General features: G+C 39.5%; 2 protein-coding genes and 1 non-coding gene across 3 annotated transcripts; 2 read left to right on the forward strand and 1 right to left on the reverse strand.

Annotated features, from left to right (window-relative positions):
- Positions 1–2,523: 2,523 nt before the first annotated feature.
- LOC111916464 (uncharacterized) lies at positions 2,524–4,141 on the forward strand. Its single transcript, XM_023912129.1, has 2 exons — positions 2,524–2,686; positions 3,201–4,141. Exons 1-2 carry the CDS (start codon positions 2,524–2,526, stop codon positions 4,139–4,141), a joined length of 1,104 nt encoding a protein of 367 aa, XP_023767897.1.
- LOC111916482 (small nucleolar RNA R71) lies at positions 3,203–3,309 on the reverse strand. The gene has a single exon (XR_002858530.1). It is a non-coding gene; the product is annotated as a small nucleolar RNA R71 (small nucleolar RNA).
- A 1,107-nt stretch (positions 4,142–5,248) lies between the features above and the next one.
- Positions 5,249–7,550, forward strand: LOC128133721 (uncharacterized). The gene is made up of 5 exons (XM_052771248.1): positions 5,249–5,681; positions 5,805–6,014; positions 6,120–6,230; positions 6,318–6,455; positions 6,859–7,550. The coding sequence occupies exons 1-5, from the start codon at positions 5,249–5,251 to the stop codon at positions 7,548–7,550; spliced, it is 1,584 nt and encodes a 527-aa protein (XP_052627208.1).
- The last annotated feature ends 12,417 nt before the right edge of the window (positions 7,551–19,967 follow it).

The raw sequence follows: 19,967 nt of genomic DNA on the forward strand, positions 1-19,967 counted from the left end.
ATTAACTCTCTTTTAATTGTACACTTAATTAATTTAATAAAACCATAAGGGTTTAATTTGAACTTTTCAAAATTAGGGTTTTGGAATTTAGACTTTCAAAATGAACTTTTAATCAACAATTTAAATTCCAAAACTTGAGGTCAAGTTTTGAGACTTTTCAAAACAATTAGGTTTTAATCTCACTTAAAATTTTGAATTTAAGACATTTAAATTAAAATTTTAAATATTAAAACTCTTGATTTAATAATTATCTTGAATTAGACTATTAATTTTAATAATTAAATCATAAGGGATTATCTAAATCATGAGGATAATTACCATTTATACATTTAAGATATCCTAACCCCTTAAACTTCTACATAGATTTCGAAAATAAGGGATGAGATATCCCAAAATCTTTAATTACCATATTTAACTATTAAAGGATAATCACAAGATATGGGATAATCCGAATCCCTAAAATTTAGGATCTTATCTTGGGGAGGAGGCTAATTTTGAAAATCATGGGGTTTTGCAACTAGATTTCGAAATCTTGGGGCTTAAGGAAAGGATTTGAAAATGTTGTTCAAATTTTCGCAAATTAGGGTTTGGAAACCCTAATCTAAAAAATTATAGCCTCCTAGGGTTTATTGGCAATAAACCCTAATATGTCAAGTTCATACATTTGAATAAAAGCTAATTGCAAACAAAAACCAATGGCTCTGATACCACTGATGGGATTTATACAAACAATCCTATGTGTGCATGCAACCCAAGAGTTGGATCTATGTTTTCACTATTAGTTATACAACTTTATGAACATAAAAAGAAACCTAGAATGATTGTACTATTTTCGAAATCATCATAGAAAAAATAGAATACATACCTTTTGTTGTTATATAGTAATAACGACTCAAATCCTCCTTGTAATGGCTTTAGAAAGCTTAGAGTCACAAGTGTCACTCCTCTAATGGCTCACAAACACCAAGAGCAAGAGGATGAAGAATGATAAGAGAGGAGACACCCAAAAACGTGTGGAAACCCTAAGGAAACTCCTGGCCACGTTTTTGGCGCTCTAGGGATCCTTAAATAGTGAGGCTATTAGGGTTATCTAACAAGGAAACCCTAATTTGACTGCTTAAGCCCTAAGCAACCCATGGACTCCCTCCTTAGAGGCCTAGGATGATTTCTAATGGGTTTCCCTATAGAATTCGTCCACCCCTCTAATATGGAGTCCATTAGCCCAATATGCAACTATCATACAATTAACAGTTCTAGTCCCTTAAGTTTAATTAATGTCTTTTAGCCACAAAATTAATTCTTAATTAATTATTGACTAATATTAATTAAACAATATAATTTCTCCTTTGATATATTATTCTCATAATATATTAATAAATCATAATTAATCCTCTCTCTCTCTCTCTCCATAATTCATCCTATCAAGTTGCTTTGGTGAAGGCAACCCAAAAGGACCATGCACCATCGGGTCAAGTACATACCAAAATAGTTATGGACTTAAACACTAATCCAACACTTATGTGTTAACAACAACTCTTTTCTGTTAATTAACAAGTATATTACGCTACATGAGCATCTCTTGATTACTTATCTCGTATGATTTATGTGAAAACATGGTTATATGCCTAGGAATAGCGAACGTGAAACTAGGGTTTACTAGAAAATATGTAAGTTAATGTGTGAGCTTGTGTGACGAACCATCAACAAGAAGTTAATTGAATTGGTAATTTAATTAGCTAACTACAAGTCTTACTTAACCAGAATTAATAAAATAGGAAATTATTAATTTAATCAACTGATCACTGCTTGAATTGATTTGTTTTCTAAGGATTAGTAATAATGAACATGAACCTAATCACATTAATAGGTAGCCAATAACAATTAATCCATTGCACTTGCCATAAAATCAACCATAGGAATGAATGAGCCAAACCAAAACAGAAGTCTTCTTATTATTGAATTTAGTTGATTTTTATTTGCTTTAGCTGTTAGTTGCTTAATTTGAGTTTTAGTTAACTGTTTAAGTTTCTAGTCTTGCAAAACTAGAGAAAACCCTTTCCTTTTATTACTTGGTTTTGATAATTCTAGTAATTAGCTTAATTATTGTTCCATGTATTCAATACCCTACTTGCTCAACTATACCACCAATTGACAGGTACACTGCCTTTTGTGTGTCTAAATTATATTTAAAATGTAGGATTAAAATAGTGCATTTTACACACATCAATTTTTTGGTGCTGTTGCCGGGGAGCGATTCAAAATTTTAATTGCTAGTGTTATCGATCCTTTGTGTGAGATTTATCTTGCACAAAGTTACTGCTTTACTAAATTAGTTATTAGGTTTAAGTTTTAAGTTTCTCTATTTTTAGGATTTTCGATTAAACTTTTTTTTTTCTATTTTAGCAATGACTCGCCGAGTCCAGTCGCAGCTACTCGATGAGTCCAAGGCAAAATTTCCAGTTTCGTTTTTTATTTCATTTTTGTTCTTTCTATGTGTGTTTCTTGCTTTCTAACAGGTTTAATATGAACCGAGGTTCAAATACACCTTTGGTTCCTGCATTCGAAGACCCGGAATCCGCTCTTAGGAAGAACAAGGATAAAGCCGTTGAAGACACTAACCCGCCAAAGGAATCACCTTTCAAAGACCTTAAATCAGTCTTTGGGAAGAAGAAAAGCAAGAAAGTAGGTGAGTCTAGTAGTAAAAAGAGTGAAGGAAGCAAGCTTGAGAATTTTGAAGAAAATCCATTTCCAAAATAAACCGAATACGAGTCTGAAGACGAATAAGAAAGCGATTTAGAAGGCGAACTCACTAATTAACACCATGGCTAACATCGATGAAGTTCCCATGGGTGAACGGAAAAAAGGATGTGTGACGATACCGACCCAGGACTTGGCAACTTGCGATTCCTGCAACTTCTAACTTTGAACTTAAGGGCCACATACTTGCCCAACTTAAGGAAATCTCATTCTCCAGGAACGATCACGAAGACACATACAAGCATCTAGACGAGGTCAACGACATAGCCGACTACTTCAATGTTCCTAATGTAACTGGTGATACTATTTTGCTTCGTATGTTATCAGTCACATTTAAGGGAGCCGCGAAAGATTGGTTGAAATCACTCCTTCGAGGATCCATCACCACTTGGGCTAAAATGTGTGACGAATTTATTGATCAATTTTGCATCCGTCAAAAATAGAAATTTTGAAGAAAGCCAGAGCAAATTTTGAGCAACAAGATGAAGAGTCACTTTATGAGGCATGGGAGAGATACAAAGGCTTACTAAGGAATTGCCCACATCATGATCTAAACAGTCAACAAGAAGTCTCCATTTTCTATGATGGAATGAATGTGACAACTAGGCAGCTCCTTGATTCACAAGGACCACTCACAAAGAAACCACCGCCGGTGTTAAAAGAGCTAATTGAAGAATTATCTAAACACTCTAGAGAATATCATAACCTAAGGAATGACTCAACTCGAGGGATGGTGAATGCTATTTCGGATGAAATGGCAACAATGATGAAAAAATTGGAAAGCATGGATCGAAGAATGACTATGATGGACCAATCCATCCATGCCATTAGAGTAGGATTTGAAAACTGTAGAGGGTCTCACCTTACTAAAGATTGTGACCTTGAAGAGAACGGGAACCAGAAAGTACAAGCGTATTACTCAAGCGGTGGTAGGTATGATGATGATTGGCGCAAACCCAAGAAAGAATGGCTACCATGTGATGAGTACAAGAAGGCAAATAGGAAAAGTATAAGCAAAAAGCAAGGGGTATTTTATCAAAAAGAGGAGCTGGTGCATGAAAAGAAGTCAGACTTTGAAGATATGCTTACGAGATTTGCAGTTGCATCCGAGAAAAGGCACAACGATACTGATGCTGCAATAAAGGAGCAACAAAACTTAATGAAAGAGAACCAAATAATGATGAAAGATCATGCAACATTACATAGGAATCAGCAAGCTTCTATTCTCAACATTGAAAAACAGCTAGGACAACTTGCACAACAAATAAAAGAGAGACGACTGGGTGGACTTCCTAGTAATACCGAAAATAATCCAAAAAGCGCACATATAAACATCATGACAACTAGGAGTGGGAAGATAATTACTCCTCTGGCCCCTATCTAGGAAGAAGATCCTAAATTGGTGCAAAAGGAAGATGCAGAAAACAAAGAATCGAAAAATCTCGATGCGACTCGCCGAGTCGAAGACACGGACTCGACAAGTCCCCTACCAGAACAGAAAAATAAACCTCATATTAAACCATATCAGCCTCCATTTCCATTTCTAGGTCGAACCAGAAAAGATAAGCACGATGTTGATTACCAAAAGTTCCTAGAACACATAAAAGCCTTTCAAATTAATATGCCATTCATACAAGCGGTTGCAGAAATGCCTAAATATGCCATATTCTTAAAGGAGCTTCTTACAAATAGAAAGAAGATGGAAGAAGTGAAGATGGTGGTTCTAAATGAAAATTTTCCAGACGCCATGTTGAACAAATTACCTAAGAAGAAGGGTGACCTGGGTAGTTTGACCTTGCCTTGTCAATTCGAAAATTTAGCAACTATACATGCATTGGCTGATTCGAGGGCAAGTGTGAACCTCATGCCATATTCATTCTTTAAGAAGTTAAACCTTCCGGAGCCAAGGCCGATTAGAATGGCAATTCACTTATCATATAAAATGTTGACATTTCCGAGGGGAATATGCGAAGACTTATTAGTGAAAGTTGATAAGTTTGTGTTCCCCGCAGACTTCATAGTAATAGATATGGAACCGGATCCTCAAGTCCCGATCATACTTGGAAGACCTTTCCTCAACACCTTGAGTGCTATAGTAGATATGCGAGATTCTAAACATACTCTTCGGGTGCGAGATGAATCAGTTACATTTGGAGTTGATTAAACAATGAAGCATGCAAGGTATAGTGATGACACAACATTCTCGGTTGATATGTTGGAAGAATTAATGGAAGAATGGAAAGAAGACAAGCCAAGGAAGTCCACCATTACCTTTAAATATGAATTTGATGCTGAAAAAGACCTGATGGAGATAGAGAGACTGCTTGTGGAAGCTGAATATAATTAATTAATCAAAAGTGCTGAAAACCCGACTCGCCGAGTAGCATCCACTAACTCGACGATTCCGTTCAAAAAAACACGATCAAACGAAAATTTTGCCCTGGACTCGATGAGTCCCCTCACTGGACTCGACGTGTTCAGCATATAAAACATGAAATCAGAGCTGAAAATTCTACCTGGTCATCTGGAATATGCATTTCTTGAAGAGGGGGAACAAAAACCTGTAATTATAGCTTCTGACCTCACCAAATCTGAAAAGGAAGAGTTAGTCCGAGTTTTAAAGAAGAGAAAAAATGTCATTGCATGGAAAATCACCGACATTAAAGGGATAAGCCCTTCTTATTGTTCCCACAAGATCAAAATTGAAGAAGGAGCAAAGTCGGTAATGGAACATCAAAGGCGATTGAATCCAAACATGCAAGAAGTGGTCAAGAAAATGGTAGTCAAGCTTCTAGATGCAGGAATCATATATTCCATTTCCGATAGTCCATGGGTTAGTCATGTTCAAGTGGTGCCTAAGAAAGGAGGGATGATAGTAGTGATAAACGAGAGGAACAAGCTCATACCAACTCGAACGGTAACCGGTTAGCGAGTGTGCATCGATTATCGAAAGCTAAGCGATGTCACTCGTAAAGACCACTTTTTTCTTCCTTTTATTGATCAAATGCTTGAAATATTATCTGGCCATAGTTATTACTATTTCTTAGATGGATTTTCGGGTTACTTCCAAATAGCCATAGACCCAATTGACCAAGAAAATACTACTTTCACTTGCCCAAGTGGGACTTTTGCTTATCGCCACATGCCTTTTGGGTTATGCAATGCGCCCGCGACCTTTCAAAGATGCATGACGGCTATTTTCCACGACATGGTGGAAAAGTTTATGGACGTTTTTATGGATGATTTTTCTGTTTATGGTTCTTCTTTTCATAATTGTCTTACTAACCTTGACTTGATGCTTGCCAGATGTGAATAGACCGATCTAGTCTTAAATTTGGAAAAATGTCACTTTATGGTTAAAGAGGGAATAGTCCTAGGTCAAAAGGTATCCAAGGTGGAGATCGAGGTGGATAGGGAAAAAATTGAAGCTATTGCTAAATTACCTTCACCAACTAATGTGAAGGGGGTTAGAAGTTTTTTAGGGCACGCGGGTTTCTACTGCCGTTTTATTAAAGATTTTTCTAAAATAACTAGACCTCTTACTCAATTACTTTTAACAGATGCACCATTTGATTTTTCTAAAGAGTGTCTAGCGGCTTTTGTGATTTTAAAAGAAAAATTACCTAATGCCCTGATCATTATAGACCCGAATTGGAACATGCCCTTCGAAATAATGTGTGGCCGTGCATGGCCAAAAGGTTGATAAGCACTTTAGATCCATTTATTATGCAAGCAAAACTTTAAATCTGGCCCAAGAAAATTACACCACAACTAAAAAGGAGTTATTAGCCATGGTGTATGCATTTGACAAATTTCACCCTTTTCTCATTTTATCTAAAACAATTGTTTTCACTGACCACTCTGCTATTAAGTATTTGTTTGCCAAGCAGGATGCAAAGCCCAGATTGATCTGATGGGTGCTTTTACTACAAGAATTTGACATCGAGATCAAGGATAAGAATGGAATGGAGAATGTAGCTGCTGACCATATTTCTTGACAAGAAAATCCAGAAATAGAAGAGATAGACAGTATGGGTATTGAAGATAGCTTCCCGAAAGAATATTTGATGGTGATCGTGGATGAAGAACCATGGTAAGCAGATATTGCAAATTACTTGGCTGGCGATTACCTTCCAAAAGGCCTCACTCATCAACAAAAGAAGAAGCTCTTTTCAGAAATTAAATATTATTTCTCGGATGAACCATATCTTTTTAGGAGTTGCGCAGATGGAATCATAATGCGATGCGTTTTTGGCAAGGAGATTCGAGATATATTAGAGCATTGCCATAATGGAACAACAGGAGGACATCATGGGGTACAATACACTGCTAAAAAAGTATTTGATGCTGGTTTTTATTGGCATACTATCTTCAAAGATGTTGCTACTCACGTAACGAAATGTGATGCTTACCAAAGAACGGGTAATATATCGGCAAGAAATGAAATACCCCAAAGAAATATTCAAGCCCGTGAAATCTTTGATGTATGGGGTATGGATTTTATGGGACAATTTCCTTCATCCAAGGGCAACAAATATATCCTAGTGGCGGTGGATTATGTGTCAAAGTTGGCGGAAGCACAAGCATTACCCACCAATGATGCAAGGGTTATGGTAAAATTTTTGAAGAAATTATTTTCTAGATTTGGAGTGTCGAATGCATTAATAAGTGATACGGGTACCCATTTTGCTAATGATCAACTAGCAAAAGTTTTGCAAAAATATAGGGTACACCATATAATTTTCAACACCTTACCATCCACAAACAAATGGGCAAACCAAAATTACAAATAGGGCACTTAAAAGGATATTGGAGAAATTGGCGGGAAATAATAGAAAAGATTGCCCGGTCAAATTGGATGATTCACTTTGGGCATTTAGGACTACATTCAAGACACCCATCGGAACCACACGTTATAGACTAGTGTATCGTAAGAATTGTCATTTACCCATGGAGCTTGAACACAAAGCCTATTGGGATTTGAAAACATGCAATTTTGAGCCAAATGAGTTGCGAGCAAACTGACTTTTGCAAAAGAATGCCTTGGAAGAATTGAGGAATGAGTCTTACACTAACTCATTAATTTATAAAGACAAGACCAAAAGATGGCATGATGCAAGATTAAAGGGTAATAAAGAATTTGAGGAAGGAAAAAAAAAGTTCTCTTATACAATTCAAGGTTAAAGCTCTTTCCCGGAAAATTATGCATTCGTTGGACCGGGCCTTTTACAATAAATCATGTCTTTCCATACCGGGTGATTGAGCTATGGAGTAAAGATGGGTCAAACTTCAAAGTTAATGGGCATCGGGTAAAGAGATATGAAGAAGGAATGACAAAAGACAAAAGACTTGAAGAAGGGATACATTTGGAGGAATCCTCTGAAACGTAGAGCGGGTAGGAGTCCAACTAAACACTCTTCAAAAAGAAGCGCTTACGGGAGGCAACCCGATACTAGTTTTTGCTTTCTTTTAACCTTTCTTTTTCATTTTATTTTTTTTGTCTTTTATTGGTTTTATTAGGATTTATCTATCTAAATATTCTTATTTGTCTAAAATAATTGCTTGAGGGCAAGCAAAGCTTAAGTGAGGGGTATGGTGGCATAAATTTAAGAAACATAAAATTTTTTCAAACATATTCAAAAACTCAACGAGTTGGTACCCTACTCGGCGAGTCCATTTGACAAATCGCGATATTTCTGCAAAATCGCGCCCCTACTCGGCGACTCCACGTTTTAACCAGAATTTTTTTTACAATCCGTAAATTAGGGTTTTAACCCTAAAAGTAAAACAAACTATTATTCACCAGCCACCAGCCGCTCAACAAGCAAAACTTCTCTCAAGCATCCATCTTGAATTTCTTGTGATTTCTTCCAAATCTTGTCAAAAGGTAACATATTTTACTTCTAATCTTGTTAAAGTTTCAGTCTTTGGTAGTGTAATGATCCTAATTTGTGCAAAACCCGATTTTGTGCTTCACTTGGATTCTAGGGTTTCGATTTTTGGTCGAATAGGGTGTTATAGTTAAAATTTCTTGTGAATTAATGTTTGATATGCATCCCTAAACAAACCCCTGGAACAAATTTTGAGTTTTGATGGATGATTTGGCCCGTATCAGCACTACGACTCGCACTGTTCTTCCCACTCGCCGAGTCTGTTCTTGGACCCGACAAGTCCATGCTGCAGTGCCCAAATTTTTAGCATTTTAATTTTTTTTGTGGTTTGCTTTTTGTTCTCTTGGTTTGATTTTTGCAGAAAATTTCAAGGAGGGGTCAAAGTTAACGTGGAAGTGGCCATCGGGAAATCCCGTGGTTAAATTTTTCACAAATAACTTCCAAGTCCGCAATTGTTCGAGAAAAAACGAATTTGGAAACATTGCAAAAGAAGGACATTTATGTACCAAATGAAATTGATTGGCATTGGATGGGACAAGCGGGTTTAGAAGAGGAATCGGTCCCATATGTGGTCAAGACTTTTGAACGGAACGGAGTTTCAATTACTTGTGACGGGTGGAATCAGCTTTTCTGAATCCAGGAGCTGGTTTATCAAGAAATTTGCTAGGAATTTTTCTCCACTGTTATTTTTCTAGGGGTGGTGATATTTACAACCCAAATGCCCTCACAATCTGCCTTGGTTTGGAAGTTCAACAATCCAGCATCGTCGAACTATGCTGGAGGATGGACATCTATGACCACTCTATGGTCATGACTGAAGAATTTGGTACTTTTCCGGAGCATTGCGATAAGGATTTGCCAGAGGGGGTAGTTAGTTCGACTTGGTGGAACACCATAGCGAATCAGGTTTACATTCCATCTTCCGCACAAGAAGCATTCACTCGCATATTCACCGGTTGATTCATCGCCTTATCGCTTGCACCATAAACATGTGGAAGGATGATGATAAAGTTCCAACTCTTGATGTTTTCTATCTGTGGAGTATTATTATGCCAGACGCATTCTACAACATACCTTATTGCTTTGCAAAATATTTGGGTTAAGGAGCGGTCAAGGATAGGCTTACTTCAAAAATCAATGGTGGCATGTTTGTGACCCATTTGGCGAGGTCATATGGCATATTGGAAAGAGGAGCCGGGAATTTCTTTACAATGGTACTCACACCCCCCTTTAGTCTCACGTTATATAGAAGGTCACTGATTATAGAAGATTATGTTGGTGGTCACATTGGCATTCCAAATGAAGATGTTGTTTTGGTACCCGAGGAACTGGGTAGACGGGTGAGACCATGAAGAAAAAATGTTCAAGAGGAACCGCGGGTAATTCCGGTTGATGATGATTTACCAATGGATTGGTATAACGTGGATCTAAGGAGGTACCAAGATGATCTTGGAAGGATTATTAACTATCATAATAATTCATTTGTTCATTTATTCAATCATCTAACTATTCAACCAATGGATGGGATCGGGTACCCATATATGCGAAGTTGGGACGAGAGGATAAGTCCACGACAAAGTGGAGCTAGAGGAAGTGGAAGGGGAGAAGATGAAGGAGAAGATGAAGAAGGATATGAAGATTAAATATCTTTTTATTTTTATTTGTTTGGTTTGGTTTGAGACAATTTTTATTTGTTTTTTTTTATGCTTAAACTTATAGTAATTAGGGCTATGTAGGATTTTTTTATTGGTTTTCCTTTCCTATCACTTTTGTTTTTGCTTTTTATCTTTTCATTTTGAGGGTAAGGAATGCATACGAGAGTATAGAGTCAAGGCTAACCAAGAGAAAAATCGAGTTTAGGCGAGAGAGAAAACAAAGTTTTGAGTCACTTATGAGTACGATAATGAGGGGAGTTATTGAGAGCTTAATTACTGAAGAAAAGTCAGGGAAAGTATCAAATTGTTATTATCCACACAGCTTAGAAATGGACCTAGAGCAGAACAAATTATTTTTTCCATTCAGAGATGGACTCGGCGAGTGCACAATATGGGCTCGACGAGTCCGTGTGAGAAAACTCGACTTTATTCTGCAATACAATACCACTCGGCGAGCCACCCTAGGAACTTGACGAATTGATCATTATTTTACCTTTCAAGCCAATGATTTGATGATATTTGGCACGGCAATTGACTACATTTTTTAAGATCTTTTTCCGAGCATTTCCGAGGGTTTTTTCGTTTACATTAGGAGCTGTACCACACGAGACGAATGACACCCAACGAATGGATGAGTTGTTCCCATGTCTAAAGTCAAATGAAGAAGGAGCTGTAAACAAAGAAGATCAACCTTGCCACTACTATCCCAAGGGAGTTTCTTCCAATTCCCCCTTTACTTTGTTCTTTTCTTTATCATGCATAATATGCAATGGGGACATTGCATAAATTAAGTGTAGGGTAGGAGGTCGGTTATTTTAGTTAAATTTTGAAATTTTTTGAAAATTTTGCGTTAAAATTGCTAGGGCTAATTTAGAAAATTTTGGTAAAAGCAATTAGGAAATCATGCTAGTATTATCGTTGATGATTTTATGAAGACCCAAATGTTTACACGAGCTTATACACGTTATAATGCATTTGTGACCTCCTTTATTCTACTGAACTCATGGGACAAAAACACAACCTCGCTTAGTTTGATGGATGCAATAAGTTTAGCATCTTGTACTTCAAATGTATCCAGGAAAACTAATAACTTTAACCAATAAAGGTTGAAGTTGAGCGCCCCTTCTTAAGCATGTAGGTATTGAGAGAAAAAAGTGAGATACATGTAAAAAAAGAGAGAGAATTACAAGAAAAGTTGTAAGAATTAAAAAAAAAAAAAAAAAAAAAAAAAAAAGAGAGAGAGAGAAATACAAGAAAAGTTGTAAGAATTTTGGGAGCAAATATAGTATGAAGATCAAAAGATCTAAATTCTAAAGAAGTTCAAAAGTTGAAGATACCAAAAATCAGAAAAAAATGGTGAATTTAAAGAAGTCAAGATCAAATTATCAAAAAAGTGAAGAATTCCAAAGAGCTCCATAATGGTATCGAAAAAGTTGTAATTTTTTAGATTATGTATGCTTAGGTTGTTTGAGCAAAAATACATTGAGGTTAGGAAGTTTTCTACGGATGGATTCGGAGGGATGCATAAAATAAGCATTGTTCAAAAGAAGTGGGCGAGTGTTTATGAGGATTGTTAGTATTTAGAATTGAGGGGGGTCCTTAGGAAAATTTTAGACACAAATGCATGCGTTGCGGTCTTGGCATAATGGGTGGGCTTGATTGGGATTGTTTTATGTGATGCTAGTATGTTTAAAATTCAGTTTTGCTTGGGGGCAAGCAAAAGTCACGTGTGGGGTATTTTGAAATGTGCATATTTAGCTATATATTTTGTATAGAATTTTAATACTTTTTGGCTAAGTTATTGTAACTTATGGAAAAAAGGTACTTAATTATGTTTAAATTGTATTTTCAGTCTAAAAGATGTGCTCGGAAGCAAAAGGAAGCGGAAAATGAAATTGAGAGTTCAATTATTGAAGTAAGAAGAAAAAGATTCAAAATCCTGAAGAACTCGATGAGTTGGATGCCTACTTAAAGAGTAGACACGAACATTCACAAAGCAATAAAAGTCCTTGCTGTACACGGATTTATAATGAGGGACTCGGCAAGTCAGTTATTGGACTCAGCGAGTCGCCCCAGTTTTCATAAATCTATAAATAGAAGTCAATTGCCCGAAACCAAAACCTTCTCTGGGAACCCTTAGAGGATAAATTGTGATTGAGAGTGTTGCTTATAACAACGTAAATTTTCAAAACAACTATTCATTTTTCAAACAACCAAAATTATCTTTAAAATATTCTCAAAACACATGTTCAACAGTAGTTATCAAATAAAACATATCCCAACATCACAAATGAAATCTCTTGACTGTGTGTACGGATCATGCCGGCGCCTTTCCACGGTTATCACTAGTACCTGAAACACATAACACAACAACTGTAAGCATAAATGCTTAGTGAGTTCCCCAAAATACTGCATACAGCATATACGCCACTCGAGGCTACAGTACAACCCTCCAGTTGATGTGTCTGAGTGGGACCCTCCTGTCCCATAGCTTGTTGGACCCTTTGGTCCGGTCATAACTCGTTAGGCCCTCCGGCCCGATCTGTATCGTTGGACCCTCCGGTCTGGTCTGAATCGTTGGACCCTCCGGTCCGGTCTATACAATCATATAACATACACATAACATATAGCACATAATCTCATACATAGAACATAAGACCCTCCGGTCAACACATAAATACCACTCTAGGTAACTTATAGTGAGAAGACTCACCTCTGGTAACTCGGTAACTCAGAAATCTCGGACTCTGCGAAATAGCATCTAGCCTCCGCCTAATCATGTGAAATAAACACTCTACATCAACACATTTCCCAAGGCTAGACCATTCCCTCTCTTAGCACTCTCAGGAGGGTAAAAGACAATTTTACCCCTCCTAAGGCTCAAATACCCTAAAATTGACCAAACCCTAAAAGTCAACAAAAGTCAACCCTCCGGGTTATGCTGCACGTACCAAACATGTATGATGGGCGTACCCGGTGCCTTCACAGAATCGGGGTGCACGACCCCTTACGCTGCGCGTACTCAGATTACGCCCCGCGTAACTCCCAGTTTCAGTCGTTCAGCTTTTGAGGTCTTAAACAGTTAAGACCCACGTCTAACTTCTAGATCTGACCATTTCTAAGCCTCTTAATCCATAAAGTCGATGACTTTAAGCCTTTGCATGGCTGAACAAGTCACTAACACCCATGGTATGCCATTTCTAACCCTAGAAAGTTCAAAACTCAAGCATGTCCTCATATCAACGACCAAGACGGAAACTTTATGGATCTAAACCACAAATATCACTGAAAAGGGACAGATCTCGGACCTTGGAGCACCTTACACTCATAAAGTCTCCATATTTGGGACTTTTAACCCTATAAATGGCCCATGCAACAACAAATCAAAATGAAGAGGAAAGTTTTGAACTTTATACCTCTAAAAGCAGCTACTTTCTCTGTAGATCTCATATCCAAACTTGCACTTCAAGCTCTAACCTCCACAAGCTCCTTTCTTTCTTCTTCACTAACACACCAAGACACTTTTAGCTCCAAAATCACACACACTCACTAAGGACGATGGAAGGCTCTCTCTTAGGGTTTTACTCACTGATATGAAGGCTGAGAAATGAGCCTTAGCATCCTTTAAATAGTGCACAATCCAAAAATTAGGGTTTGCATCTGGACACATTACGCCCAGCGTACCCAGGTGAGTCCGCGTCCAAATTAAGCGCATGAGTACGCGTAGCGTACACCCCAGTACGCCCAGCATACTCATTTGCTACAATAACTCTTTCAAGGGACCACTATTGACAATTTGACAAAATGGAAGGACTTAATAGCTTTACCTAGATTTTGGGATGTTACAATTCTCCCCCACTAGAACTAGACTTCGCCCTCGAAGTCTCATGCCGAAACCAACTCCGGGTGCTGCTCCCGCATCTTTGCCTCCATCTCCCAAGTCAGCTCGGACCCCTTCCGGTGCTGCCACTGGACTTGAACCAGAGGCACCTCCTTGTTCCTCATAACCTTGACCTTCTGGTCCAAGATCGCGATCAGTCTCTTGATATAATTTAACCCTGAACCGGATCACTCCTTTCCAAGGAGACACTTTCAGAAGTACAAAATCTTCGACCCGAAACTCGAGCTCGGATCGTCGCCTATCCGCGTAACTCTTCTGGCAACTCTGAGCTGTCAACAATCTCTGTCTGACCTGCTGTATCTACTCTATCGTCTGAAGTACTAGCTCAGTGCTACCCAACACTCGATGCCCGACCTCTCCCCAGCATATGGGGGTCTGACACCTCCGTCCATACAATAACTCGAAAGGAGGCATACCGATGCTCAAATGGTGGCTGTTGTTATAGGAAAACTCAGCCAAAGGCAGATACGTGTCCCAACTCTCTCCGAAGTCCAACACACATGCCCGAAGCATGTCCTCGAGCGTCTGAATCGTCCGCTCACTCTGTCCGTTCATCTGCGGGTGGTAAGCGGTACTAAAATGCAACCTGGTACCCAACTCCTCATGAAACTTCTTCCAGAACCTGGAAGTGAAACGCATATCCCGATCCGACACAATCGAGATCGGTACGCCATGCTGCGATACCACCTCCCTCACATACACCTCTACCAACCTTTCCGCGGAAGAGCTCTCACTGATAGCAAGGAAATGAGCACTCTTCGTCAACCGGTCAATGATCACCCAAATTGCGTCAACACCTCTCGCGGTCCTCAACAATTTGGTGATGAAATCTATACAAATATGCTCCTACTTCCACTGGGGAACCTCAAGTGGCTGCAAATTGCCATGCGGACGCTGGTGCTCGGCCTTAACCCTATGACAGGTCAAGCACCTCTCCATAAACCACGCCACATCCCTCTTCATACAGGGCCACCGATACTCTCTCTTCAGGTCCAAATACCTCTTAGTGGCTCCTAGGTGAATCGAGAACCTCGATCTATGCGCCTCCTCCATCAGAATGGTACGCGCTCCACCTACAAACGGTACCCAAATCCAACCCTGAAAGGTCAAAAGCCCTCGACTATCAGTGGTGAAATCAGACACCTGCCCGATCACCCGTTCTCTCTTGCGGTTCTCCGGTAATACGACCTCCACTTGAGCCTCCTGAATGGTAACACCGGCGTCATGACTGTCAGTCGCATGCAGATATCTCAAATCGGGGTACTCTCTGCCCTACGGCTCAGAGCATCAGCTACAACATTAGCCTTGCCCGGGTGGTAAAGGATTTCGCAATCGTAATCCTTTACCACATCCAACCACCTTCGCTGACACATGTTCAGGTTTGGATGATCCATCAGATACTTTAAGCTCTTGTGGTCCGTGTATATGGTACAACGAACCCCATACAAATAGTGACGCCAGATCTTGAGGGCGAACACCACAGCCCCCAGCTCCAAATCGTGAGTAGGATACCTTGTCTCATGAGGCTTCAGCTGCCTCGACGTGTATGCTATCATGTGCCCTCTCTGCATCAACACCGCACCCAGTCCCGATATCAATGCGTCACAATATACCACAAAGTCCTCCATTCCCTCCGGAAGGGCCAACACCGGGGCTTCGCACAATCTCTGATGAAGTGTCTCGAATGAGGCCTGCTGCTCTGGACCCTAACTAAAAATCACGCCCTTCCGGGTCAACCTAGTGAGAGGAACCGCAATCTTGGAGAAATCCCTGATAAATCTCCGATAATAGCCAGCCAATCCCAGAAAGCTCCTGATCTCGGTGGGGGATCTCGGCACCTCCCAACTCATCACCGCCTCAATCTTGGCCGAATCGACCATTATCCTATTCTGGTGCACGAGGTGTCCCAAGAACTGGACCTCTCGCAACCAGAAATCACACTTGGAGAACTTAGCGAAAAGCTTCTCTGCCCTCAACACCCCGAGGATCTCTCTCAGATGATCCTTATAATGCTCCTTAGATCTCGAATAAACCAATATGTCATCGATGAACACGATCACCGAACGATCCAACATCGGCCTGCATACCCTGTTCATGAGATCCATGAACGATGTCGGTGCATTGGTGAGCCCAAAAGGCATCACCACGAACTCGTAATGCCCATAACGATTTCTGAACGCCGTCTTCTGGACATCCTCATCCCGCACTTTCATCTGATGATACCCAGACCTCAGATCAATCTTGGAGAACCAAGATGCTTCCTGTAATTGATCGAACAAATCATTGATCCTCGGTAAGGGATAACGGTGCTTGATCGTCAACTTGTTCAACTCCTGGTAATCATTGCACATCCGGTGTGAACCATCCTTCTTCTTGACAAACAGGATCGGCGCTCCCCAAGGCGACCTACTTGGTCTAATAAATCCCTTCCCCAACAGCTCCTGAAGCTGCGAGGATAACTCTTGCATCTCTAGCAGCGCAAGGCGATAGGGTGCCTTAGCAATAGGTGCCGCTCTTTGAACTAAATCGATGCGAAACTCCACCTGCCTCTCGGGAGGCACACCCGGTAGCTCCTCGGGGAAAACGTCAGGAAACTCTCACACTATCGGCACCTCATCAATTGATTCCGGCCTCTCCACTGCCTCCCGTGTGTCCATCACGTAGGCCACAAACCCACTACAACCCTGCTGTAGACTCTGCCTCGCCCTAGCAGCCGAGCAAAATGCTGACTCACGACGGGTACCCTCGCCGTACACTGTAAGCACTCCCACACTAGGGTCTCGTATCATCACCAACTGCCACTCACAGTCTATCACAGCCCCAAAGTGGCTCAACCAATCCATACCCACTACAACACAAACGTCCCCCATCGCAATCGGGACCAGATCAATCGGGAATTCGACACCGAAGATCTCGAGTACACATCCCCGAATCACCTCAGTAGCATAAACCGCTCCCTCGTCAGCTATGGAAACCCGAAGAGGTCGACTCAATGTCTCTCGAAAAATACTGATATGGTGACTAAAATCTAATGACACAAAAGAGCGACTCGCACCCGAGCCAAATAGCACCAAGGCAAGTACAGAATTCACAAGAAAACTACCTACGCATATCATAATATAAACATAATATCTCAGACTCAAAATAAACAGAGGGAAGAATACATACCAGCCACAACGTCGGGTGCTGCGCGGACCTCCTCCGCTGTCAACTGGAAGGCTCTCCTGCGAGCCTTCGGTGCCTTGGCCTTCGCTGGCCGAACCTCGGTAGCCCTAGCAGCAGGCGTAGATCCCTGCGCTGATCCCTGATGTAGCCGAGGGCACTCAGCCTTCCGATAGTCGGTCTTGTTGCAATGAAAGCAACCCGAAAATCCCTTGGGGCAATCCCTCGCGATATGCCCCTCCTTCCCACACTTGTAACATACCCCATCTCTGCACGTCCCCTCGTGACTCTTGCCACACTTCCCACAAGTGCGGCCATTCGTACCCCCAGATCTCGCATAGCAGTATACAGCCCGGAATTCAAATTTCAGATCGAGTGATTTTTAGCCGACACAAAACTAAATGAGAATTGAATATCTCAGTAATAGGAGCTCAACAATAAAAAGGACGAAAACGGAGTCCGTATATAGAAGTTATGAATTTTACACGGTCATAAACAGTGTAATATTATTATACTATTAAATTTAAAATTTGTCGAGAACTAGTCAGCGGAGTCGAAACAAAATTTGTAGATTATGTCTCCACATACGCGTCGATATAAAGGACGTCAAAAAAGGAGCTTGTATGCGAAAGTTACAGGGTTTAGAAGTCGGCACAGTACTGTTGCGAAGAGGGTGACGTGGCTGAATCTGGGCCATTGCTTTATCCCTAAGCCTTGCCACCAGAGGGTGACATCAACTCGACGAGTTGGAGGCCCCAACTTGACGAGTTGAGCAGTATTTCAGCCTATAGATAGCATGCAAAAGTGCCTTCATTTCTCACACCTTCCATTCTTTCTTTCTCACTCTAAACTCTCTCTCAACCTCCCAAAACCCCCTAAAGCCCTAGGAAACTCCCTAGCACTAGAAGAAAGCTCCGGAGCACCTGACGGATCCGAGAAAAAGAGATTTTCGGCTCGGAAGTTCTGCCCCCGTAGAGCCCGGTTCCTAGCCAAACCCCCCGGTAAGTGAGTTACGCTTAAATTACTTTAAGTATAACTTATGTTTAAGTTCATTATCGTTATTATGAACTTATAAACAAGATTTATCAATGATTCTAAGTCATTATACCGATTGATCTACTTACGTAGATGATGTCTAGGTTGTGATTTAGTGAGGTGTTTAAAGTGGGATTTCCAAACAGTATACTACGTATACCAAACGGACCCTACGTCCGATATGATCCTACCTGGTTGTTCATTATTTGATAGATCATGAAAGTAGACTTTGAGTTAATGATTAATCTAGACTAATAATTAGTCGCAATAAAGATTAGACTAAAACTTAGCAATAATAATGCTAGGTTTCGTCGAAGGAAAATAGAATTGTTAGAAGCGAAGCGCTACCCGAATTTGGAATCATCACTTTGACAAGTGAGTGTATAGTCCCTTTCATGAACATGATTTTAATGCAAGTACTGATTGAAATATTAAATATATGCTTACGTGTGAATTATTTGATGTTGTCTGAAATACGTGTTAAAGAACATACCTAATAATATATGATGATTTAGGATAAAGAGTAAACCTAAATTAATTATGAGACATATTGGGTAGTATCTTCTTATGAGTACGAGTGAGATATACACGGAGAATAGAACTTTAAAATATGCCATTGATCTGAGAGCATGGATTAGACATGGTCATTTTTCCTTAGTCCGAGAGTATGGATAGGACATAGTTATTTGTCATTAATCCGAGAGTATGGATTTAGACATAGACAATTGTCCTTAGTTCGAGAGTATGGATATGACATAGTTATTTGTCATTAATCTGGGAGTATGGATTGAGGCATAGTCAATTGTCCCTAGTCCGAAAGTATGGAATGGGCACAGTTATTGATCCAAGAGCATGGATTAGACATACTTGATCCGGGAGTATGGAATAAGTAAAATGGTAAATTTTAGATCCGAGAGTATGGACAGTGTTGTTGACAGGATCGATGAGGTGGGGTGAGAGTTGTTTATACATGGTGAAATTGTATACTTGTGAGTTCTAATATATATATATATATATATATATATATATATATATATATATATATATATATATATATAACATTGTGGGATTAAAATCCCTATGTACTCACTACGTTTCCCAATCTGACTCATTCAGTTTATTTGTATCACATGTGTCGATATGAAGCTACATTACACTGAGAGATTAAGGAGACGTAGATCACTAGTGTAAATGAATGTAAGGTCTATTTATGCTTATGTTTCTATATTGGCAATAACATCCCAACAATTTAAAATGAATAAAATATATTTATTCGAAAATGTTTTGATAATGTATTTATCATGTTTTTTTTGGGAACAAATTCTACAACATATTTCTTGAAAAGATACTTTGATTTTCAAAATAAAACATAAAAAATCGGTTTTTTCTGGTCGTAAAAATTGGGATGTCACAAATTGAGTCTTTGGATGAGCTATTATAGGTAATGTATTGATGGATTTATACATATGATCTGTAGCAATAAACGGAATTCATCGATAAATAAAAAGTTAAACTTTTTATATATTTAGACTAAAAGGAAATGAAATTACATTAGATGTGATGATG

The sequence above is a fragment of the Lactuca sativa genome, chromosome 4 (genome assembly GCF_002870075.4).
Source record: "Lactuca sativa cultivar Salinas chromosome 4, Lsat_Salinas_v11, whole genome shotgun sequence".
NCBI lineage: Eukaryota > Viridiplantae > Streptophyta > Magnoliopsida > Asterales > Asteraceae > Lactuca > Lactuca sativa.